The sequence below is a fragment of the Xyrauchen texanus genome, chromosome 41 (genome assembly GCF_025860055.1).
Source record: "Xyrauchen texanus isolate HMW12.3.18 chromosome 41, RBS_HiC_50CHRs, whole genome shotgun sequence".
Lineage (NCBI taxonomy): Eukaryota > Metazoa > Chordata > Actinopteri > Cypriniformes > Catostomidae > Xyrauchen > Xyrauchen texanus.
The window spans coordinates 4605958-4631020 of record NC_068316.1 but is presented as its reverse complement, the minus strand read 5'-3'; the positions used below and the strand labels follow the sequence as shown (position 1 = coordinate 4631020).

Sequence of the window (25063 nt, the reverse complement as noted above, 5' to 3'; positions counted from 1 at the left end):
ACACACTAGTGACCGCATAGCAGCATGCTAAAAACACTCAGAACACACTAGTGACCGCATAGCAGCATGCTAAAAACACTCAGAACACACTAGTGACCGCATAGCAGCATGCTAAAAACACTCCTAATATATTAGCAACCACATAGCAGCATGCTAAAAACATTCAGAATACACTAGTGACCGCATTAGCATGCTAAAAACACTATACACGACCACATGGCAGCATACAAAAAACACTCAGAATACACTAACAACCACATAGCAGCATGCTAAAAACACTCAGAATACACTAACAACCACATAGCAGCATGCTAAAAACACTCAGAATACACTAACAACCACATAGCAGCATGCTAAAAACACTCAGAATACACTAGTGACCACATAGCAGCATGTAAAAACACTCAGAACACACTAGCAACCACATAGCAGCATGCTAAAAACGCTCTGAATACTCTATTGACCGCATAGTAGCATGCTAAAAATGCTCTGAACACACTAGCGACCGCATAGTAGCATGCTAAAAACACTCGGAACACCCTCACAACTGTTGCAATGTGAAAAAACACTCAGCAGTACCCTGGCAACCACCTACAGAACTTGAACAACCACATCATAATGCTTTGGCCACCACACACATTTTCTTAAGATGTAAAAATGTAGTTGTTATTATTATTATTATTATTATGTTAGCGTTTTTCTAATTCTTCTAATGCTCTCTCTCTCTCTCTCTCTCTCTCTCTCTCTCAGTATGTGATGACTACAGATTGTTTCCAGCTTGGTTATAATGAAGAGGGCCATTGCAAAGGTGAGGTTGACTCCTCGCTGCCTAAACCTCAGAGATTAACCTGGGACATACCTGCACAGGTACTCACCCACATGGTCATACCTTCTCATGTTTACAAACATATGCTGTATATAGTGACAGTTAATTAAGCCTCTGAATAATTTATCTGTGTGTATTTAGTGTCAGAAGCGTGTGGAACAGTCTTTAGCTGTGGCTCAGGCTCTGGCCGACGACATTGACTTCAACGTGTTCCCTTTAGAAGATTTTGGCAAGGGTGCCATTAAAAAGTGCAAAATCAGTCCAGATGCCTTCATACAAATTGCATTACAGCTGGCTTATTATAGGGTAAGACAAATCTGATGTGCAGATATGTATACTGCTTCTTTGAATGTGGTTTATCCAGTCAGGAACAATGACAATACAATCTGATGTTTTCTACTAATTTCTCCCTCAATCCAGAACCGAGGCACATTCTCTTTGACGTATGAAGCATCTATGACTCGTTTGTTCCGCGAGGGGCGGACTGAAACTGTGCGTTCCTGCACCAGCGAGAGCTGTGCCTTCATCAGAGCACTGGAGAGCGGAGAGGTAACAAACACACACGTGAATGACTTATTTATAACGGGTGCTTGCAGGACATGCATGCAGTTTAGTATACTACTACATGTGACGTGTTATCATTCACTGCAGTAGGATTGTCACAATACCAACATTTTAGTAGCCGAGACCGATCCCAGTGAAATGTTACAATTCTTGATGTGTTGAACACGGTTTTTTTTTTTTTGTGTGTGTATCAGCACTAATTCAGACACACCTAAAACCTCTCTCTCTCTTACCTGCAGAGTAAGGAGGTGTGTCGGCATCTGTTCTGTACAGCATCTGAGAGACACCAGCAGCTGTACAGGATGGCAATGACGGGTGCAGGCATCGACAGACACCTATTCTGCCTCTACATTGTCTCCAAATACCTAGGAGAGGAGTCGCCCTTCCTTAAAGAGGTGTGTGTGTTTGGGAAAGTCCCTGCTATTAGTTTACATCTTCCAAAGAAGAAAGTTGAACTGTTGTTGTTGTTGTGTGTATTTTTTTTTTATGCATTTGCAGGTGCATTTGTTGTAATAACATGTTCAAGTCTTATGTCACCATAAAATAAAAAAACAAGAAATCATAGTTTGCTTAAAGAAAATTGTAACACTACGCCAAAAGGTTTTAACAATGTAACAATAAGGTTGTATTTGTTTACATTTGTTAGCGCAGTAAATAAAATTAACTTACACTTAACAAGACTTTAACACTATAAATATAGATCACACAATTATTTGTTGTACTGCCTTTAATTTATGCAGATTTAATTTAAAAAACATCGTATTACGTTAACCCTTACCGGTTTGGCGAAACACCGTTATTACATATTCGGTCTTTAGCGATTCGGCACGTACTGTATATCTATTAAAAATGGATCTACAAAATGCTCAGTGTCAAATTTTATAAACATTTTCAAGACTGTATTTCTTACTCAAGGTGGCGCGGATATTTCAGCGATTGACTTGCATTTGACAAGAAGCAACGTGGAAGTAAACTATAGCATGTGTCACGCATGAACAGCATGGTTTGTCTGTTGGCGTTTGGTTGTGCGTCTATTTAGACGCTATAAATGCCTGAGAAAATACATATGTGTAACTTATGTGTAGTTTGTGTTATGTGTAGCTCAATATGTGTTTTACAGCCAGTTTCATGAAATTTCAGTGTGGAAATAATTCTGTTCTACATTTGTTGCATCATCTCTTTGATGTATGAATAAAAATACATCAAATATATATCACAATACATTTGAAGTCAGAAGTTCACATACACCTTTGCCAAATACATTTAAACTCAGTTTTTCACAAGTCCTGACATATAATCGTAGAAAACATTCCCTGTCTTAGTTCAGTTAGATTCACTATTTTAAGAATGTGAAATGTCAGAATAATAGTAGAGAGAATGATTTATTCCAGCTTTTATTTATTTCATCATATTCCCAGTGGGTCAGAAGTTTACATACACTTTGTTAGTATTTGGTAGAATTGCCTTTAAATTGTTTAACTTGGGGCAAATATTTTGGGTATCCTTCCACAAGCTTCTCACAATAAGTTTCTGGAATTTGGGCCGGTTCCTCCAGACAGAACTGGGGTAACTGAGTCAGGTTTGTAGGCCTCCTTGCTTGCAAATGCTTTTTCACTTCTGCCCACAAATTCTGTATTAGATTGAGGTCAGAGCTTTGTGATGGACACTTCATACCTTGACTTGTCCTTAAGCCATTTTGCCACAACTTCGGAGGTATGATTGGGCTCATTGTCCATTTTGAAGACCCATTTGCGTCAAACTTTTTCCTCCGAACATAATGATGGCCAAACAGTTAAATTTTTGTTTCATCAGACCAGAGGAAATTTCTCCAAAATGTAAGATCTTTGTCCCTATTTGCACTTGCAAATTGTAGTCTGGCTTTTTTATGGCAGTTTTGGAGCAGAAGCTTGTTCCTTGCTGAGCAGCCTTTCAGGTTATGTAGATAGGACATGTTTTACTGTGGATATTAGGGATGTCCCGATCCGATACCTAGATCGGTATCGGCTTCGATACTGACGTTTTTAGACGGAACGGGTATCGGTCTGACGAGCCCGACCCAAATCCGATACTCTGTGTTAGTCATGTTCGTTACTGTCAAGCTTAAAAAATGACACAAAAGAACTGTTAAAACACCATTAAAGCGGTTCATATGACTCGTGCATTTTATTCAAAGCCACTTGAAGACACGCGATAGCTCTGTGAATTGCAATAGGCTGTGTTTAATAAGTAAAAATATAAATGCACGCGCAGCTTCAGCCCGTTAGTGAATGGTGCTTCGGTTTACACACACGCACGCGCGCGGCTATTTATAGCCTTCACCCGTGCACAATATTTGAGCGCTACAAACGAACATCCGGATGTAGATGCTCAGCAGTTCGGTTCACTTATAATATGGACTTAAAACGGCACTGGAGGTGCATTTAACCAGAATTTAAATAAGAAGCGAATTAAACTGTGAATAAAAAGGGTGAGGGTTTAAAAGTTAAAGCTGTCATGGAGAGACTCACAGCAGAGATATGAACTCTGCAGGGTTTATTGAGCAGAGGACTGAAACAGTGATGTAAACATTGTGAGTAAATCCAGTTAAGCAGAGTGGCAAACAGCAGGTAAGTAATATCCAGACAGTGTATAGACACGATGAAAGAGATAACTTACAACAATTTTATGATACTTGCAGGCAGTGTTTAAATTGGCTTCTGTTGGGAGGGGGAGCTCTAATTTACGATGAATGGTCATCATTCTAAATCCCGCCGTAAAATGACTTAATGTGTTTTTACACCAAAGGGGCTCTTTTTCCAGTATTAATGTGTAAGGTAGGGTTGAGTAGTTATTCAAACAAAGACAAATACTTTACAATTCACTTATTTTATTATTATTTTTTATCTTGAATGTTAACAGGCAGGCAATGGATTTCACCCTCGGAAAATGTATGAAATGAACATGTTTGAAAATATTGCAAGCCAGAGACGAATATGTAAATGTATTTTTTATTTGTGCAATTTAGAAACGTTGAAGTCCCTTCGCACCTGAATATTAATGTAACTCATGCAGTAATTATTTATCATATTCATGCTGCCTGTGTTATTCTGTTGAGTGTTGAAAAACCATCGAGGAGAAACGCATCATGACAAGTTTTAGAAAGAAAGAAAGAAAATAAAGAGTAAACTCGTCCGCTTTGCGACAAACATTAGTCGTTCTATACATTTTTTTTTTATTATTATTCAAACTGAATAATAAATGAACAGGGAAGTAGAGTTGGCAAAATAAATGTATAATCTCTGCCTTTATTGAGTTTTTATTGCCTGATAGAAAAGTATCTATCTTTGTAGAGCAATACAATTCTTTAGGCAATTGCAGAATAGTCTCACTAGTCACAGATACACTTCAGAAAATTGAGTAGCTACACAACTATTTCTGGGCTTAAAAGTTACAAAAACCAAATAAATGCAGAACATTGTATCTCAAAAGCAATAAAATGTGGACATGCACTACTTAAAACCCGATGTGGCCCCTTAACCAAAATAGTAAAAAATATGAACTATTACACCATATTAAAATATTACACACCATCACCTTTACAAATTTGTTTCAGGATTTTACAAGAGTAAATGTAACTGTTATATTTTGACAAAATGTTTCAGTTTCATATGAAATAATCTAAAGATAGAATGTAGACCTCAACAGTGGCAGTTTAAATTTCAAGATGTGTTTAAGCCAGAGGGGTTACCAGGATATCATGTTTGGGGGGGGGCATTTGGCTTGTTTGGGGGGCAACATAAACAATTGAAAAAATAGGCGCAAAATTAAGCTATACTACACACAATCTGTTTTAGTGCATATCTTTTTCTAAGCCAGGAACCCAGAGATAGGCACAGGGCCCCTATTAGACTATAGGGCTTATAGGGATTTGTGTTGTGTCAGACCTCACTCATCTGCTAGCGATGGAAAAATATGCACAAAACAATCCACTTTTAAATTGTAATTTATCATCAGATGCAGAGGCGTTTCCAGCATTGAAGGACATCCGGGGCTTAGCCCAGACAATTTTATTTTCACACTAGCAACCACTTCCCTGTAGTCCAAAGCTGGTGAGAGGGTATTCTTTGAGTTTTGCTCTGGCTGGGCCTGTTTCTACAGTTCCTAAATCTTCCACTCTAGTATATCCTCGACTAACTCATCCTCTCTCCTCCCCGAATCATCTGTGATGCAGAAGAACAGATACAGCACATAACTTATTGCAAATCAGCTTCAAACAACTAATTCATCAAGTGCTACATATGTCAAATTATAGATCAATACCATTGAAGAAAATGTATTGGGAAGAGCAGATCAGTGGGATTGCCCTAAGATCTATCATGATTCTTGAATTTTCATGTACATTAACATAAAGTCATCACAAAAGAGTTATATTATAGTGAGTAAAGTGAGGTAAAAACATTTTTGAATATAAATAATTTATATTTTTTGACATAAATAGTCAAAATGATGTATAAGATCCTAAGTTAAAGCAATACATGAATGACTTTAGTCTAAGTTCATTGACACACCATGGCATCGAACTGTATATAATTCTCATCATCTCTATGAGAATAGTTCATCTGTCAAAATCCTTTCATTAGGATCATTGAGATAAACAATGTTTCACTTTTAACGTTCTCTAAAGTAAAGTGACTGATTAATTGTTCCCAGTTTCCATGCCTGATTCTGGCACAGCTGCTGCTGCTGCTCCTCAGTCTGTTGCTCATCTTTGCTACACTCTACAAAACCATTTAATCAAATCAAAGTGTATATTTCCTACAAACTAATATCACAAAACAAGACACACATACATTTTATGTTAATGCTTATTGGTTATCCTTAGCGAAAACAACACCTGATAAACAAGAAAAGTACGCTCCGAACGGGGCTCGAACCGCGTGAGAGGCGACTACGTTAACTCGGAGCTACCAAGCTGTGTCAATCTAAACAAGGACGTTAGAGGCTACAACTCTTGAGGTTTAGCATACTGTGGGTGAAAGCCAGCTAGATGATGATCTTAAGACTTTAAGGACAAAAACAAATGTGAATTCTTACCCACTGACTTCTTTCGGAAAAATCTCCAAAGCCTCATTTGCTTAATTTTTGCTCTCTTTCCTACTAATTGCCGGTAACTCGCCACTAAGTAACGTTAGTTGATGTCAACGACTGTGCAAGCTCCTCCTCTACCTGCTGCATATTCAACAGAGAGGAAGAAACGGAGTCTCCCATAGGCTACCGAGAGGAACTTATTCTATAGGCTAGATTATGCCTATGTCTATTTTTACAGGCTGTATGCAGTATGTGCAAAGCCAAAGCACAATGAAATAAGGCAACTTATGATTTCGGGGGTTTACATAGGCTTTTGTCCGGTTTCATATTTGTCAGTCAACTATTCAAAATACATTCAGGGCTACACTCAAAACATTGGGGGCTGAAGCTCTCAAATTCTCAGGGGAGGCAGAGCTAATCCTAGGGGAGGCACTGCCTCCCCCAGCCTCCCCCTAGACACGCCCCTGGTTTAAGCTAGTATGTATTTTTCATAAATACATACATTTATTATTATTACTATTATTTAAGACTAACACTGACCTAACCATGGTAATGAGGAGCCTTTCCTTCTGTGTATAAAAATGTAATATTAGGTAACAAATGTCATAATAATGGGCCCATATAAGTACAGTTTCTGTAGATTTTGACATCAACAACAAAAATAATGTCACTTGATGCATGTTCATACTGAAAAACCATGAACACAACTATGCAACATAAAAGGAAATGCAACTCAGGACACATTAAATACAGGTTATGTTTAATCTATGGCAGGTCGACACTTGATGTCCAATATAAAATCTGTCCTGAAGTAAGTTGAGAAACACTGAGATAAAGTTACAGACAGGAGCAGGATATATTCGATCGCTCTAGCCGTTAGCGGGTTTCCATGGTAACGTCGCTGTTACGCTTAGAATTGTGACAGTTTTCCCTTGATGGCTGTGGGCGGGGTGCTGAATCAGCGATTAATGCATTTATGACGTCTGATAATTCCATGTAGCCTGGGTGTCTCTGTGTATATTATTCTCATATGCCATGTATTTGTCAGGAGTCAGGAGATTAAATATAATTCAAGTGGAATAACAATATTTGGTCCTGAAGGAGACGGAGCTGAGCTCCGGCAGGGTGTGTTGTGGACCCGAGGAGGCGGAGCTGCGCTCCGGCCCAATTTAACCTCTGCTTGCAGGCAATAATGAAGACACATGTTTGACATAGTATTTCTGAGACTCCAGAACTTTCTACTATTGATAAGAACAGGCACAGAGTGTGAAATTGAAAGTGAGAGAGAGAGAGAGTGAGAGTGTGTGCGTGTGCGTGGGTGAGAAAGCGGGGTATTTATGCAGTCATTGATTAGCCACTAATGATATGCAGGTGCGTGTAATCAGAACTCAGGGAGTGCCAGTATCCAGTAGGCTATGCTAGTTAATAATAAAGTGTTTCTTAATAAGCTATACATTTATATTGAAATAATGTGAAGTTAAAGGTTTGTGTTTCTTTACATATTAAAGAGTACACCCAATTATTTCCACACAATAATGTAAAGATATTATAAACTGATTATGCAAAAAAACAACACTGGTATCAGATCGGGATCGGTATCGGCCAATACTGAGATTTCCGTTATCGGAATCGGATCGGAAGTGGAAAAAGTGGTATCGGGACATCCCTAGTGGATATAGATACTTGTCTACCTGTTTGCTCAAGCATCTTCACAAGGTCCTTTGTTGTTGATTTGGGATTGATTTGGCTTTTCTCACCAAACTACGTTCATCTCTAGAAGACAGAATGGCATTTATACTTGCGTACTATTGTTTGTACAGATGAACGTGGTACCATCAGGCATTTGTAAATTGCTCCGAAGGATAATCCTGACTTGTGGAGGTCCACAGGTTTTTTTTTTTTTTTTTTTCTGAGGTCTTGGCTGATTTCTTTTGATTTTCCCATGATGTCAAGCAAAAAGGCACTGAGTTTGAAGGTAGGGCTTAAAATACATCCACAGGTACACCTCCAATTGACTCAATTAGCCTATCAAAAGCTAATTGACTAATTGCCTAAAGGCTTGACATCATTTTCTGGAATTTACCAAGCTGCTTAAAGGCACAGTTAACAGTGTATGTAAAGTTCTGACCCACTTGAACTGTGATTATAGACAATTAAATGTGAAACAATCTGTCTGTAAACAACTGTTGGAAAAATGACTCGTGTCATGCACAAAGTAGATGTCCTAAACGACTTGCCAAAACTATAGTTTGCTAATATGAAATCTGTGGAGTGGTTACATTTTTTTTTAATGACTTCAACCTAAGTGTATGTAAACCTCTGACTTCAACTGTAGCATGTATAATACTGTATGTATGTCCACTCCTGCAGCTGAGTACTGCTCCAAATTTTGGAATCTGGCTGCTCAATTGCACTGGAATGAGGGATCCCTCAGAGCCATGTTCTGGTTGGGATTTAATGGCCCTGTGAGGAAGTTGGTCCTTTTAGACTGTGATCGTCTGTATCTTCAGGAGTTTATCGATTACATCATAAGGGCTGGCCTTCTGCTCTCTACACCAGTGGTCCCTTCCTCTGTGGTCCCAACCACAATGGTCCTAGCTCCAGTGGTCCCGGAGACCCCCTCGACGGAGGCCCTTCTGCTCCTAGCTCCAGTGGTTCCGGAGACCCACTCGATGGAGGCCCCTCTGCTCCTAGCACCGGTGGTTTCGGATACCCCCTCGATGGAGGCCCTTCAGCTTCCCACTCCTCATCCAGCGACTCCACCCACTCCTCCTCCAGCCGCTCCTTCTCCAGTGGCTCCACCCTCCGAGCCTTCTTTGGCTCCATTCGCTCCTCCTCCTGAGCCTCCTGTGGCTCTGCCTCCTGAACTTCCACCTGCTCTGCCTCTTGAGCCTCCTGCGGCACCGCCCCCTAAACTTTCTGCTGCTCTGCCTCTTGAGCCTCCTGCGGCACTGCCCCCTAAACTTTCTGCTGCTCTGCCTCTTGAGCCTCCTGTGGCACCGCCCCCTAAACTTTCTGCTGCTCTGCCTCTTGAGACTCCTGCAGTACTGCCCCCTGAACTTCCTGTGGCTTAGATTCCTTCCTGAAGCCGCCTCCCAGGCCGCCGGACTGTGCTCCATTCCTGGAACCACTTACCTAGCAACCGGCTCTGCCCTGGTCCCCTGGTCTACACCTGTCTCCGGGCTCTGCTTCATTGTCTCTCCATTCTGGGCTAATGTTGTAATTTGTGTCTTTTTTTTTAAAGACAACCAGTTTGTGTGTTTCTTCAAATGAGCAACCATGCAACTGTGTTGTACTTAATTTATGTAGTTTCTTTTATTTTCTTTCATATTATTTTACTTTCATTCGATATATTCATTTTTAATTAATTGATACATTTTTACTAATTATTTCTCTTTTATATTCTACTGTTTAATCTTGTGTTGTGTGTTATATTGTCTTCACAAGCTAGAGATAAAGAGTTGTCTCCCTTCAAGGTCTTACGTCACAGGACAATGTTGTGAAGCAGTAATTTTCCATCCTCTTTTGCTTGGTATAATGACACTTTTTGAACTTGTGCATGTCAGATGAAGTCAGACTGAGCAATAAGATAATCTATCTAACAGTTGAAAATAAGGAAAAATTCTAAAGCTTTTAATCATAATGATCCTAGCTTAATTTTCTTTTGAAACAATGTTTTAATTTAGACTCTGGCATGTTTTCATAAGATTCACCCATCTATTTATAAAATATTTTTAATTTTAAGATGCAAAATTCTTTATACGTTCTTCGTTGCCATTATATGTCTTGTTTTTGGTGTGTGTTCATCAGGTGCTTTCGGAAACATGGCGTCTCTCCACCAGTCAGACTCCTCTCCAGCAGGTGGAGCTGTTTGATTTCGTCAATCACCCTGACTACACCACCTGTGGTGGAGGATTTGGGCCGGTGAGCAATCTGTCATCTTGATCACAAGTGTATTCTTAACCATCAAAACAACAGTTAAATTATTTATTTTTGAAATACATTTTAATTTGTGTTCTCACAACAGGTTGCAGATGACGGTTATGGCGTGTCTTACATCATCATCGGAGAAAGCATGATCAACTTCCATATTTCCAGCAAACACTCCTGCCCTCAGACTGTTAGTACACTAATATGCTTCTGACACCAATTTCCTCAAACGCAAAGATATCACATTGTATCCAAATTAGGGATGCGCAAAAGTACACATTTTCAAAATCAGTCTGTGTTCGACTAATCAGTCTTTAGGAAGCCTTGTATAATTAGGCTGCTTTTGCATTCATCTGAAACATATACAGGGCAGCTGCCTGTTCTCTCTCTCTCTCTCTCAAAATTGTATTCCCCTCTCTCTCACATTTGTCGGCTTGATTAGCCTGATTAGGGGTCCGTTATAATGGCATGCGTCATCACGGCCCGGCCCCGCCCTCCTCCTCGCCACAGCGTTCAAATACAAATGGAATAGAATGCAAAGTTCCTGAGATGCATTTTTAAAAGTGGAAGTATTTTATTGCATCGTCCTAAAGAACACAACACTCTTAGCAAAAGACTATGGCTGTAGCAAAGGTGATTTAAACATGGCACTCGTCTGAGAGTGTTTTTTGTGGTAATTAACATTATGCCACAAATGCTGTTGATTGAGCTTAATTTGTATTGAACCTGGAATATTCCTTTTAAATCTTTGAGGGCATGAACTACAATCCCGTGAATAATTGCGAATGACATAATCAAATTGAAAACTATGGAACAATTATAAAACTATGGATTTAAAGTTGAGTATACTGTAAGTGTATAAACTATATATTTAGATTTTATTGTGAACTGTTCAGATATTTGTGAATATACACAATTTGAGAGTGTATGGAGTAGAAAAAGTACTTTGAGAGTGTATGGAGACGGACTCGATTGCGTCATTCACAGTGTGACATGAGAGTGGGTGGAGCTGGTTTGGCCTGCTTTGTTTACTGCAATTCTCTGATTGGTGAATTCTGCTATTAAATAAATTTTTTATGAAGTAATTAAGTTATTTTTTTTATATATATAATTTTAGTATCTTCCCTGATGTCCAATGATAATGTTATGAATGTTTTTTGCACCAAAACAGTCCCAATTTAGTAATATATGATAATTTTTCACTGTTTTTGTCTGAAACGCTCGATATTGACCTAACGGCCTCCTTAAAACTTCACCTCTGTTATGATTGGCTAACATCTTGGAACTCATCAAATTCAGCAAACTCAATCGGAAGAGAATGAACAAGCCCCTCGACATTATAAAACAAAATTCTACGGTTTACACTTAACGCACACCCAACACATTGCATCCGAATATATTATAATGTTCATCTCAAGCACAACTGTTAACAAATTCGAAATATTCATGAATAAAACGATTTACTTGCGTTTTTGATCGGGCCCCATCCTTCAGTTCCTTTGTAAAGCTTGAATCATATTATGACTGGTTCACAAGCAATACACGATGACATACGCCGAAAAAAATTAACACGCTTAGTCCAGAGTGGTAAAACTACACATACACATACCTATGCTTACACATAGGTATCATCCTGCACTGAGATGCACATCGCTGGAAACACATCAAAATGGTCAAAGATGTCCATCTTAGTACATGTTTACAGACACCAAGAATTATGCGTTTGTGCTCAAAACAACAAGAAGCAGCAGCTGAATGAAAGATTATTTTTTTTGTCACTTTCAGAGTTGTAACTTGACACTCTTGTCTTTTAAAAATGGTGAGATACATGGCAGCGGTCAAAGAGTCTGTGTAGTTCATGTTTACATACAAAATAATTTAAATACTCCAGATGGGTCCCCTTTGGTGTTCAGGAATAGTTACGCCACACTAGGCCTACACTCTCGAACTGAATGCCAGTGGGCCAAGTGTGCAATGACACATGTTGTGGGTTGTGTAAATACAAAAAGAGCAATGTTTTGTGATGTCACAAACAGACAGATTTCAAATCGAGACGTTTCAGAAGAGTGGCAACTTTAAATGCTCTTTTTAGGCTGGGGAGGAAGTTTTGAGTTCTGACATTTACGGTATGTTTTATGGTACAGTATAGTACAGTACACCTCATATGTTTTAATATCAAGGAAAATGTGATTCTCCATTTCATGACCCCTTTAAATAACAGACTGATGGCTTCAGCAGATGCATATACCATCGATTAACAACCTCAGCTCTCATGGTTGGTCTGTCCTTAAAGGTTTATAAGTTATCGTTAAAAATCAGTTTGTCTATGGAGAAAATGTCTTGTCGTGCGACCTGTTAGGACAAATACTCCGATTGACATGGAAAAGTTTAAAAGTGGCAAGATAAAGACATCTAACATGTTTAAGTTTGAAACCACATAAAATGCTAATTTTGCCCTAATTTTCTGCTTTCATATTCCATGTTTTGTAGGACTCTCATAAATTTGGAGCTCAGATCAGGCAGGCCATGATGGATCTCCTGCAGTTGATGTCACCAGATAAGACAGGCCTGTCTAAACCTGAGCAGAACCACTCACAGAAACCCCTCAGCAAAAAAGACCTGTAGAGGTAGAACAGATAGACCATGACGATGAAAACACAGGAGGTCGTGTGTGTGCGTGTGTGCGTGTTCGTTTGAATGCATGTTTGTTCACTCATACAAATATGCATTCATACATTCCATGCTTGTTGTAAAAATGTATCGATGCCATGAAGCCATGAACAACATAATGTAATAATGGTGGAAGCTGCTTCGTTGAAAACCGAGTTTTAAAATAAAAATATGAAAGAGGATTAAAAATAGTGATGTAGTTTGATAGCGCAAAACTTTAGGGCCAGTTTCTTGAAAGATTTAGATAAAATTTGGTCTTAATTTTTTAGAGTTTATGAAGAATCTAATTTATTAGTGTACATTACCATCAGGGTGATGGGAGTCTCATGGTTAATGATCTAACCAGCTAGTCTAGGATCAGATCACATGCTGAATCGCCACTTATCGTCTGAGGAAAGCACTGAATCGCAAGTTACGATGTTCCCTGCTCTTACATTACTGTAAATCACATCCCAATGGAAATTCTCCATTTTAACAGGTTATGTAAATGTGTAAGACTGAGAATAACTTGACTAAAAACCAGGGCAGTTTTACTTGAATTCCAGAGCAGAATGACCATATATTTTCAGTTTTCAGTGACTAATGACTTGGAATACTACACCTAACTGTAGTTTTAAAAATGAATGTCCTGATAAATTGAAGATGCTTGTGACATGTTGATCTCAATTAGTCATATTAATTTTAAATGTGTATTTTGTTTTATTATTTAAATTACTGTTTTTATTTTTTGAAATGGTCAAATTAAAACAATAACTTTTTACTTACAATGTATTTAGGTCATTGGAGTTGGTTAGTTACCAATGTGAGAATGTCAAATGGGATCAAAAGGAAAACATTTACGCCACAACTCATTTCCATTCATATTTTCTAGATGTGCAGTGAGCTCCGTTGTTGAAGCAAGGCCAGTTAATTGCATTGTTTACTTTGGTTGAAAAAGTATACAGAATACTTCAAACCCAAAGAGAAATCTTCTTACCTCCTAAAAGCTAGGGTGTACTTTGTTTTTCCATGTGCCGTTATGTCTCGCACACTTTTGACCGCACGGACGTGTTCAACATTTGTCGGATACTCTTTAGTACAGTCAACTGGAGGCAAAACAGGGTTGCACACAGACAGTCCGTATGTATGATGAAATGTGCGTCACGCACATTGTGAGCGAGACGTGGCGGCACAAGGAAAACTGAAATATGCATTGGCCTTAAAGGAATAATCTGGGTTCAATATAACTTAAGCTCAATCGACAACATTTGTTGCATAATATTGATTACCACACATTTTAATTTTGACATACCTCCTTTTCTTTAAAAAAAAAAAAAAAAGCTAATTTCTAGGTTCCGGTGAGTCGCTTACAATGGAAGTCAATGGGACCAATTTGCAAACATTAAAATCTTCACTGTTTCAAAAGAATAGCCACAAGATGTAAACAATATGTGTGTTAACATGATTTCAGTGTGATAAAATCACTTACTAACCTTCAAAGTTATTATTTTACTTTTGTATAAAGTTATAGCCATTTTACAACTTCGTTGCCGTGATATAGTAGTCAACAAACCTTAAAACGACTGTGAAATGATCATTTGAACAACTTAATAATACATGAGTTTTAATTATAAGCTTTTAAATGCATTTCTGCCTTTAAATCCTCCAAAAATTTGCCCCGTTCACTTCCATTGTAAGTGCATTTTTTTTAAAGGAGGGACGAGTCGAAATTATATTTTTTGGTAATCAACAATATTCCACAAGTGATGTTGATTGAGCTTGACTTGTATTGAACCCAGAATATGCCTTTAAGAGAGCTCAAAGCGAAGTAGCTGCACACACTTCTAAAAACCTTCTATGAATTTTTTGTTCGTTGAAAAATTAGTTTTGCTTAAAATTTTTGCCATTCCGCAACTAGAGTTAAAAGTTTAAACTCCGATTGGTGAGCAAAATGTTTTCTTGATTAATACAATATGTAATCCATTGTAATTAGGTTGTTTAAAAAATACAAACTAATATGTAGGGCATTTTGTGATTTTTCTATAATGACAAAAAAAAAAACTTGAAATTGATTTTAATCTGATAAAGACGTAGAAAGTTTCCATGTGAAATAGGGCATATGATAAATGTATGACTATAAACAGTGTGGGGACCTTGTACCTCAAGCTTTATTACTTTGAGAAGGACATGTAGGTGGTTACTGTGTTTTCAGAAGTAAAGGAATGGGATTTTAATGGAAAATCACACAGTCCGTTATATACATCTTAAACTCACTACAATCAAGCTACAATCTACATTTAAAAAGCATTTCATATGCATCCGTTCTTGCTGTAAGCCCTGTTACCCCAATGCATACAGTGTTGCCATTATAATGTCTTTGAAATGAATGAACGATGTTAACATCTAGGGAAGGGCTGTTTGACTTTAGTTCCCATTTAGCCACTTTGCATTCCTGTGGCAGCTGTACCGTGGGCACTATTATAATGTATCTGTGGTCTCAGTTACACTCTCATTATCAAGCTGTTGTTACAATATAAAGTTGCCTTTCGAGTGCATGACTTTTCGGTTCCACATCTCCTATATATACGGTAATTGTGGAAATATTAATATATATTTCAAAACAATCTGTTAACTTTTTCTGTACTGCCTCACATTGCTTATACATCTGGCACTATATATCTGACTTGAGTTCAAACCTCACTTATGATTTGTATTGTTATTGTTATTATTGTCACTATTCTAATAATTAACTTAACTGAAAACAGTAGCAATGCAAGAGTTTGTGTAGTGCTGATATTAGTCTGGAAAGACAATGTTTTACCTCATCTGTCTTATGAATGTTTATTCATTCAGCGATTTCTCTTTATCTGGGCCAGTACTGTATTCTGTATCTGCTTGCCTTTTTCTCATAATTGGTTTTAGATATATTCCTTTGCACAGCTGAGCTGTACACTTTCTCTTGTACTCTGGCAATCTGTCCTTCCTTTACATTTTCTATGTGAATGAAAAGGAAGACAAAAGGTCACTTTTTTTAAATTAAACAATGTTCAAGCATGCATGTGTTTGTGGTGTTATTATAATGGGCATAATGTTTGATCTGCATTGTTTCAATTTGATTGAAGTGGGAACCAAACATGATCAAACTGAATCATTGTTCATGAGTTCAGAGTATTTTTTTATCATTTGACTTGGCTCCATTCTCATTTTTTAGTTTTGTTCCCCTTTATTTTTCATTTATTGACAAGTCTGTTTTGCATTACTAATATTTGAATGTGCAGTATATTATATAAACCTTGATTAAAAGGGATAGTTCCCCCTATAATGAAAATGCAGTCATTGTTTACTCACCCCTGTGTTGTTATAACCCTTTATGACTTTCTTTCTTTTTCTGAACACAAAAGAGAGAAATTGTGAAAAATGTTGTGCTCAGTGATGTCATATAATGGCAGTTTATTGTGACCACCTATTCAAGCTTAAAAAAAATCGCAAGCTTTAAGAGGTGGTCAGCATACACTGCTATTGTATGACATCACTGAGCACAACATCTTTTCACAATTTCTCTCTCGTGTTAAGTAAACAATGACTGAATTTGAACTAATCCTTTAATATATTTTCAGATCCATATGACAAAGATATTTGTTAATGATACAATGAGTTATTAAGTGTTATTATACAGTAAATTGGTGCATAAATCTGTTGTAATCTTTCTAAAAAATATATTTGTAAAATGCAAATAGCTGATATAGTTCATAGTACATTTGTAGTGTATGTGTTAAAATGAGACGACTGTATACGGTCAGTTCTTTTTCAATGTGAATACTGCATATACATCACTGCTCTGGTTTTGTGCTGGTGTGAATCCTGATTCTTCAGCAATCTCTTTCACTCTTTCAGCAAAACCTGCCACTTGCTCTTTGGAAAGGTCTAACAGGTAACTAAAATGACAAACAGTACACATAAGCATGGAAAAATACAGAATGCTGTTCACTGATAAGCACAATTGGCTGACAAATATGCATGTGTGATGACAGACTTACTTTGCCAGCTCTATTACAAGAGCAGCATCAGGTGATGCAATCGCTCTTAGAGAGGAATCCAGCAGATGAACCATACTGAGAGAGAGAGAGAGAGAGAGAGAAACTGTAATCCTTAACACGTCATTGTGTAAAAAAGGGGAAAAAATTAATTATATAGACAATAAAGACTACTTTTAGGACACTTAAGATTTGTTTTTTATTGTGACATTAATTTCAGGACAGTCAAGTTTATTTTGCATCCATATTGTCAGATTAATATATACATTTTGAAGGATCTATATACATCACTGTAGCATTTTATTTTTTAGCTTTAATTAAAACTTAATTGATTTTAGTTTAGAAAAAATATTCCAAAAAAGGACTATTAGAGTAATGAGAATCATCATTCAATAATGAAAAATACAATACCAGATGCATTACAGTTATGAATATGAAGAGAATGTTACTCTGTATTTTACATTTCAGTATTGAAAATTGGGATTAAATGGGCTTAATTATCCTGAAAATAATATCACCATGCATATAATTCTAAGATTTCTAAGAGTAGACTAGATTTTCTTTATGCAAAACGTTATTTCTATTATTTCTTTTTTGGCTTTGGGGTGAAATGTGACCAGTACATTTCTCAACAAGTTTCTTGAAATTCACCCCTTCACTTACACAGTATTTTTTTTATATTAATATCTATAGGGGGCCTTGGAAGCTCAGCAAGTAAAGACAGTGACTACCACACCTGAAGTCACAACTTTGAATCCAAGGCCTGCTGTGTGATTCCAGTTAGGCTTCCTAAGCAGCCAAATTGACCCGGTTGCTAGGGAGGGTAGAGTCACATTGGTTTAACCTCCTTGTGGCCACTATAATGTGGTTCTCACTCTTGGTTTGGCGTGTGACGAGTTGTGCGTGGATGCCGCAGAGAATAGCGTGAAAGTCAAAAGTAACAGTCAGTATCTAGTGTGGCCACCAGCTGCATTAAGTACTGCAGTGCATCTCCTCCTCATGGACTGCACCAGATTTGCCAGTGCTTGCTGTGAGATGTTACCCCACTCTTCTACCAAGACACTTGCAAGTTCCCAGACATTTCTGGGGGGAATGCCCCTAGCCCTTAATCTCTGATCCAACAGGTCCCAGATGTGCTCAATGGGATTGAGATCCGGGCTCTTCACTGGCCTTGGCAGAACACTGACATTCCTGTCTTGCAGGAAATCATGCACAGAACGAGAAGTATGGCTGGTGGCATTGTCATGCTGGAGGGTCATGTCAGGATGAGCCTGCAGGAAGGGAACCACATGAGGGAGGAGGATGTCTTCCCTGTAACGCACAGTGTTGAGATTGCCTGCAATGACAACAAGCTCAGTCCGATGATGCTGTGACACACCGCCCCAGACAATGATGGACCCTCCACCTTCAAATCAAACCCACTCCAAAGTACAGGCCTCGGTGTAACGCTGATTCATTCTACGATAAACGCAAGTCTGACCATCACCCCTGGTGAGACAAAGCCGCGACTCTTCAGTGAAGAGCCCTTTTTGCCAGTCCTGTCTGGTACAGTGTAGGTGGGTTTGTATCCATAGTCGAAGTTGTTGCTGGTGATGTGTGGTAGTCCTCATGCCGATGAGCAGGGACCATGAGCATCTTTCTTTTGGTGTTTTTCAGAGTCAGTAGAAAAGTATCTTTAGTCTCCTAAATGTTTATAACTGTGACCTTAACTGCCTACCGTCTGTAAGCTGTTAGTGTCTTAATGACTGTTCCACAGGTGCATGTTCATTCATTGTTTATGGTTCATTGAACAAACATGGAAAACATTGTTTAAACCCTTAACAATAAAGATCTATAAAATGATTTGTATTTTTACAAAATTATCTTTAAAATACAGTGTCCTGAAAAATTAATATATTATTATACAGATTCTGAAGGATATCTTGTTTGATGGATAAACCTGTTTGATGCTTTACCTCGCTGAACAGTAGATTGTGTTGAACAAGTTCTTATATTTGCTTTTGAGAGGGAGTTTGATGAGAGAATCTGGAGACAGAAACGACACTCTCACTCCATTCACATTCATCAAATCTGTTAAAACACAGGAACAGAAGCAAATGTAACAGGAACTATAACTTACTATACACTATTTTGCAGATTTTTTAAATATGCCGCACAATTTGATCTGCTTGCATAATTTCACTGTAAATAAAAGAAGATTAAAGGAATAGTTCACCTGAAAATGATTATTTTCTCATCATTTACTCACCATTTTGCAATCTCAAACTCATGACTTTCTCTCTTCTGCAGATCACAAACAAAGATGTTTTAAAAGATATATGATGTGTTTATATCCATACAATGAAATGAGAAAAGCTCAATTACACTTCCTAACACCAATGCTCTGGGCATGCGTCATGTGCAAGGAAGTGTAATGGAGACGGCAAATGTCAAGATTTATAGTGATATTTTAGTCTGTTTCTCATCCAATTGTATTGCTTCAGATGACTCTGATTAAAGGGTAACTAAACACCTGCTCAGAGTCTGACTCCACCCACTAGAAATATTTGAAAATGCTGGAAAAGTGGGCAGACCCCGGCGGGGATAGAGGGAACGAACCGAGTGCGGGGGATTAATTGACAGCTGCTGTCAGACTCTATGTTATTATTATTCCTCACACGGTCGCAAGACGACATGTACATGTATCTGGCGTGGTGAGTTGGAACCTGCTTACGTCAGCTGTCACCGCTTACGTCACGAAGAACCGCAACAGCCAATAGGAAAATTCAACTGCAGTAGCCACCGTTCAACCTGAAGACGGCAGCACTCAGACGTTTTTACACCATATATTGTAGTATTAAAACACTTTATACACAAATGTCAAAACAATTACTTGAATCAATGACCAGTACTAATAAAGCCCCACGCTTACAGATCATTAACTAAAAAAAGTTGGTTTAGGGTTTAGTTACCCTTTAAAGCACAAGAGTCACATGGATTACATTTATACTGCCTTTATGTCCTTTTTGGAGCTTGAAGGTTTGGACCCAATTGACTTGCATTGTATGGACATAAACACATCATATACCCTTCAAAATGTCTTCATTTGAGTTCCGCTGAAAAAAGAAAGCCATAGGAGTTTGAGGGTGAGGAAATGATGAGTGAACTATTCCTTCAATTGTTTTTCTGCATAATTGGATGTTACTCTGTGTTGTCTGTTGTGCAGTTGGCTGTTGCTCGGATTCTGTGTGAGACTGAGATGCAGGTTGAGTAGTTGTATTCTTCTCTGCTGTTATGGGACTGTCTGCGTATGGATCAGGTGCATTATCACTCAGAGGAGAGCTCACTCTAGTTGCAATATTTTCAAACAAAGCCTGGATGTTCACTTCAGAAATATCCTGAGCAGACTGAGAGAAGTGGACAGAGAAACTTAAAGCATGATATAAATGTTATCTCTGCACTATATATATATATATATATATATATATATATATATATATATATATATATATATATATATATGAATATGAAAAAATTGGTACTTTTATTCACCAAAGTGGCATTCAACTGATCACACTGTATAGTCAGGACATTAATAATGTGAAAAATTACTATTACAATTTGAAAAAAAATTCATAACTTCTTAAACTACAAAGTGTTCTCATCAAAAAATCCTCCACGTGCAGCAATGACAGCTTTGCAGATCCTTGTTATTCTAGATGTCAGTTTGTCCAGATACTCAGGTGACCTTTCACCCCACACTTCCTGTAGCACTTGCCATAGATGTGACTGTCTTGTCGTGACACTTCTCATGCACCTTACAGTCTAGCTGATCCCACAAAAGCTCAATGGGTTTAAGATCCATAACACTCTTTTCCAATTATCTGTTGTTCAATGTCTGTGATTCTTTGCCCACTCTAACCTTTTCTTTTTGATTTTCTCTTTCAAAAGTGTCTTTTTCTTTGCAATTCTTTCCATAAGTCCTCCTGAGTCTTCTCTTTACTGTTGTACATGAAACTGGTGTTTAGCAGGTAGAATTCAATGAAGCTGTCAGCGGAGGACATGTGAGGTGTCTATTTCTCAAACTAGAGACTCTGATGTACTTATCCTCTTGTTTAGTTGTACATCTGGTCTTCCACATCTCTTTCAGTTCTTGTTATAGACAGTTGTCCTTTGTCTTTGAAGACTGTAGTTACAGCTTTGTATGAAATCTTCAGTTTCTTTGGCAATTTCAAGCATTGTATCGCCTTCATTCCTCAAAACAATGATTGACTGACGAGTTTCTAGAGAAAGCTGTTTCTTTTTTCGCAATTTTTGCCATAATATTGACCTTAAGACATGCCAGTCTATTGCATACTGTGACAACTCAAAAACAATCACAAAGACAATGTTAAGCTTCATTTAATGAACCAAATAGCTTTCAATTGTGTTTGATATAATGGCAAGTGATTTTCTAGCACCAAATTATCAATTTAGCATGATTACTCATGATTACATGGCTGCTGGAAATGGGGCCTGTCTAGATTTGATTAAAAATTATAGTAATATTTCATGTTATTAATGTCCTGACTATACTTTGTGATCAGTTGAATTCCACTTTGGTGAATTAAAGTACCAATTTATTTCCGAAACAGCAAAATCTGTACATTATTCCAAATAATTATATATATTTATATATATTTTTTGGCTGACAGTGTGTGTATATACTGTATATATATATATTTACAGCACTGTGCAAAAGTCTTAGGCACATAAGATGTTTCACAAAAACATTTGTTTTAAGATGGTTATTTATATCTTCAGCTTTAGTGTGTCAATGGGAAATATATATGTTAGACTCCCAAACATTACTTTTGCAAATAGAATCGAATTGACGGTAATTGACTAATAAAACTATTTGTCTTTTTTTTTTTTTTTAAGAAATCCTCACTTTGAAAGTTATTCACAAGTGCCTAAAACTTTTGCACAGTACTGTGTATGTATGTGTGTGTACATATATATTTAGTATATGCAATAGAATAAAGATACTTTGTAATAAAGTCTATAATTATAAGTTATATATATGTCTTTGACAGAATTCTAAGAAGACAGGTAACTTTCTGCCTCTTTTAAAGTAATGATGTTCACTTACAATTCTTTCATGAGCTTTTTTAGTAACTTGTCTTTTACCTTTATATGTTGATTATTCTGTTTCTTTAGCAGGTCTTTGTTTTCCGTCTCTATGCCAAAGGAGAGGTATGGACTGGAGACAATGTCACCCCAATATCCTCTAACTGCAACCCTGTCACCTCTCTGGTACAAACACACACACAGTTGCATGACAGAGTATCACAGACCGTACATAACAATAAAAAAGTATTATACAGTTTTTTTGGTAAACTGTGATGCAATAACTCACATGATTGAATACTCGTGTGGACAGCAAACTCTGATTGGCTGATTGGTAAATCCCTTCCCTCATTTCAAAGGCAACACCACTTTCCCTCCATTTCACATACTGATATTTGTTGATGACGCCACACTAAAAAAAAGCAAAGCACAGGATTGTGTAGGTAACAATGTGATTTCTATGAGTACATGGACTAAATTCTATCTATCTATCTATCTATCTATCTATCTATCTATCTATCTATCTATCTATCTATCTATCTATCTAAATCTATGATTTTTTGAAATTCTCTGATTGGCTGTCAGGATAATAGTTTGAACATACGCCTTTCTGATGCAATTTCATGGTGAGATCCCAGTCAAAACACCCTTGTCTTGAGTCGTAACGAGTCCCCAATTGCTGCCGAACACGGGAGTCCCAGACCTTTTGCATGCTTGCTGGCACAGATGGGGGGTGTTCCCACAGTTTAAAGATCCGGACCAGCTCATCTCTCTCCTTAAACTAAAATAAATCATCAGAGGGTTGAGTTTCACTGAACTGAGTTTGATGTAGACATGCAGTAAAATTGAGAATGTATTATATACTGGACCTTCAGAAGGCTTGTGTCAAGACATGGATGTGTATGTGAGTCAGAGGAGAGCGTGTTTGTGATGGAGAGAGAGAGTTGAGCTGCTGCGTGTTTTAGAGTCTCTTCCGTCATGCTGCGAATCTCAGAATTTCCAAACACTTCCAAAAACACTTCTGTCTTCTCTGAAAGATAAAACACACATTAATTCAAACACAAGAGCACTCCTCATATTGTCCGTGTATGCATATGTCAATACAAGAAATATTCAAAATCTCCATTGTGCAAAACTCAGAAGTCAGAAGGTCTATTGTTTTTGCTGGAAGATATTTTATTGCATTATTTTTGAATGCTAGATTGACTAGTAAAGACATGTCTACAAAAAATATTATTTTTCTCTGTTTATTTGAAACATAGTGGATCTCCATTGCAATCTGCTTCGCTGACTAATGAAACTCAAAACCCTAACAGTCAGTATTAATCAACAGAAAAAAAATTATTAAACTTTCTAGGTGTGTGCACATTTCACATGCATTGGCTATTCTAAATAAATATAGTTCTATTAAAGGTGCATACATAATTTTTTAATATTGTAATTCATATTGAATTTTAACAGGGGGTTACATTAGCTAGTTGGGCTAGTTGTCAAATATTTTTAATATTTTACTATTCCATTATTAATGTTAAGCAAAAAAGATCACACGTTGAACTTTTGTGACAACATGGGCCAATGGCAGCACATTGCATGTTGCCAAAATATATGGGTGAGTTGTCACAATCAAACCTGCCATAAAACAGACTATTATAGGCTTTTCAGCCAAATTGAAACAAAAAAACTATGAAACACAAAATTCCTGAAACAGCAAAAATATCAAACCAACAAATAATTTGGCCAATAAATAATGTTATTAATAAATTATATGCATTTATATCATTTAAAACATGTGACCGCTTCCCTCCCCAAAAATTCGAACTTGATTGATGAAAAAATAATAAAATTTCCCCACATGGTAACTAGCCCCAGTCTCCCCTACATATTATTTTTAAACAGAATACGAACTGTGTAGACTCATGTTTTCAGGGGTAAGAAGTGACAGATAAAGCAACAGTAGCTGTCTGGCAACCACTTCCATGTTGTTCTCAATAACCCAAACCTGCAAGATGCAAAACATCTTATTATTAACACATTAGCATGCACAAAACATTTAGAAAATTGTAATATGTAATTAAGGATATTTCTTAATCGTGTAGTTTGTGACTAATCTTTTTATAGAGAATCACTCACATGTAGCGTGTCAGAGTCTCTCAGTCCAGTGATGGTCTTCAGTATGTGTCTGGGATCTCCACTGCCCACTAGCAAAATATTCAACTCTCCACGTGACCTCAATGTGTGTATGTCTGTAAGTATATTGTAAAATATATATATATAATTATTAAAGTAATAGAAGGGGTTAGATCTGAAATAACATAAAGTTTCAGATCTTCTGTTTAAGTGAATTACTGCTGTTTAGTCAGAAATATGGTGATTTAGGCATACTATACTATATTTTGTCTTATATGTGATGGTTTACAGTATTAGTTTGATATAAGATGATTTACCTGAGTTCAGGAGGTCTCTTGCTGGTCCGAACCCCCACCAGGTAACACATCCTGCACCCTCAGCAGTCCGACCAGCGTTCATTCTTCATGTATAATTAATAAGCAGTTATGTGACAGGATAATGTATTAATGAAAAACATCATACCCTATTCCATTCCAGTGGATTACCGTGGCTGGTTTGCTAGATTTAATCTGTATATTTTAATAATTGATAGGTTTCAGTATATTTAACCAGCCGCGGCACTCAGAAAGGGAAATAATAATTTTATAATATACAAATACGGTGTATCAGTAGCATAACAGATGTCGCTAAGTGGAAAAAATCCTTAGTAAAACTCACCTTTCTCTTGCCGTGCCTTGTAAACACGAGCTGAAGTTTGGAACGGTTGCCTAGCAACATGAAGCACAACGAAACGACTCTCGGGCTCTCACGTGCGGGTTTGGTCTTGCCTACTTACCCG

At 37.4% G+C, this 25063-nt stretch overlaps 2 protein-coding genes across 4 annotated transcripts in view; one reads left to right on the top strand and one right to left on the bottom strand.

Moving 5' to 3' along the window:
- Window positions 1-16123, top strand: part of LOC127634054 (carnitine O-palmitoyltransferase 1, liver isoform-like) — a 26788-nt gene extending 10665 nt beyond the window's left edge. Inside the window, exons 13-19 of one of the 3 annotated variants that reach the window (XR_007969323.1) lie at window positions 751-867; window positions 968-1132; window positions 1247-1375; window positions 1630-1785; window positions 8828-9989; window positions 10268-10381; window positions 10485-10508. Coding sequence is in view for 2 of the 3 variants with exons in the window: in XM_052113454.1 (XP_051969414.1) it covers window positions 751-867; window positions 968-1132; window positions 1247-1375; window positions 1630-1785; window positions 10268-10381; window positions 10485-10577; window positions 12878-13012 (909 nt within the window). In the remaining variant the exon portion in view is untranslated. Of the gene's footprint in view, window positions 1-750; window positions 868-967; window positions 1133-1246; window positions 1376-1629; window positions 1786-2305; window positions 2497-8827; window positions 9990-10267; window positions 10382-10484; window positions 10578-12877 lie in introns of those variants that run through there. The other 2 variants (XM_052113454.1, XM_052113455.1) reach the window with 2 other exon arrangements.
- On the bottom strand, window positions 14984-25063 carry LOC127634057 (dynein axonemal assembly factor 3-like). Its single transcript, XM_052113458.1, has 12 exons — window positions 24943-25063; window positions 24603-24685; window positions 24289-24401; window positions 24064-24157; window positions 23028-23188; window positions 22763-22939; window positions 22448-22570; window positions 22219-22341; window positions 20255-20456; window positions 19026-19140; window positions 17074-17148; window positions 14984-16971 (listed from the first exon to the last, which is right to left on the bottom strand). Exons 2-12 carry the CDS (start codon window positions 24682-24684, stop codon window positions 16833-16835), a joined length of 1404 nt encoding a protein of 467 aa, XP_051969418.1. The 5' UTR covers window position 24685; window positions 24943-25063; the 3' UTR covers window positions 14984-16832.

What these genes read in the sequence shown, in the direction of transcription:
- LOC127634057 (XM_052113458.1), bottom strand. Translation starts at nt 24,684, where the DNA reads ATGAACGCTGGTCGGACTGCTGAGGGTGCAGGATGTGTTACCTGGTGG. An exon ending in AAGAGACCTCCTGAACTCAG is followed by an intron (nt 24,402 to 24,602) that starts GTAAATCATCTT and finishes ATATACTTACAG; the next exon opens with ACATACACACATTGAGGTCA. An exon ending in TGAAAACATGAGTCTACACA is followed by an intron (nt 23,189 to 24,063) that starts GTTCGTATTCTG and finishes TTTATCTTTCAG; the next exon opens with AGAAGACAGAAGTGTTTTTG.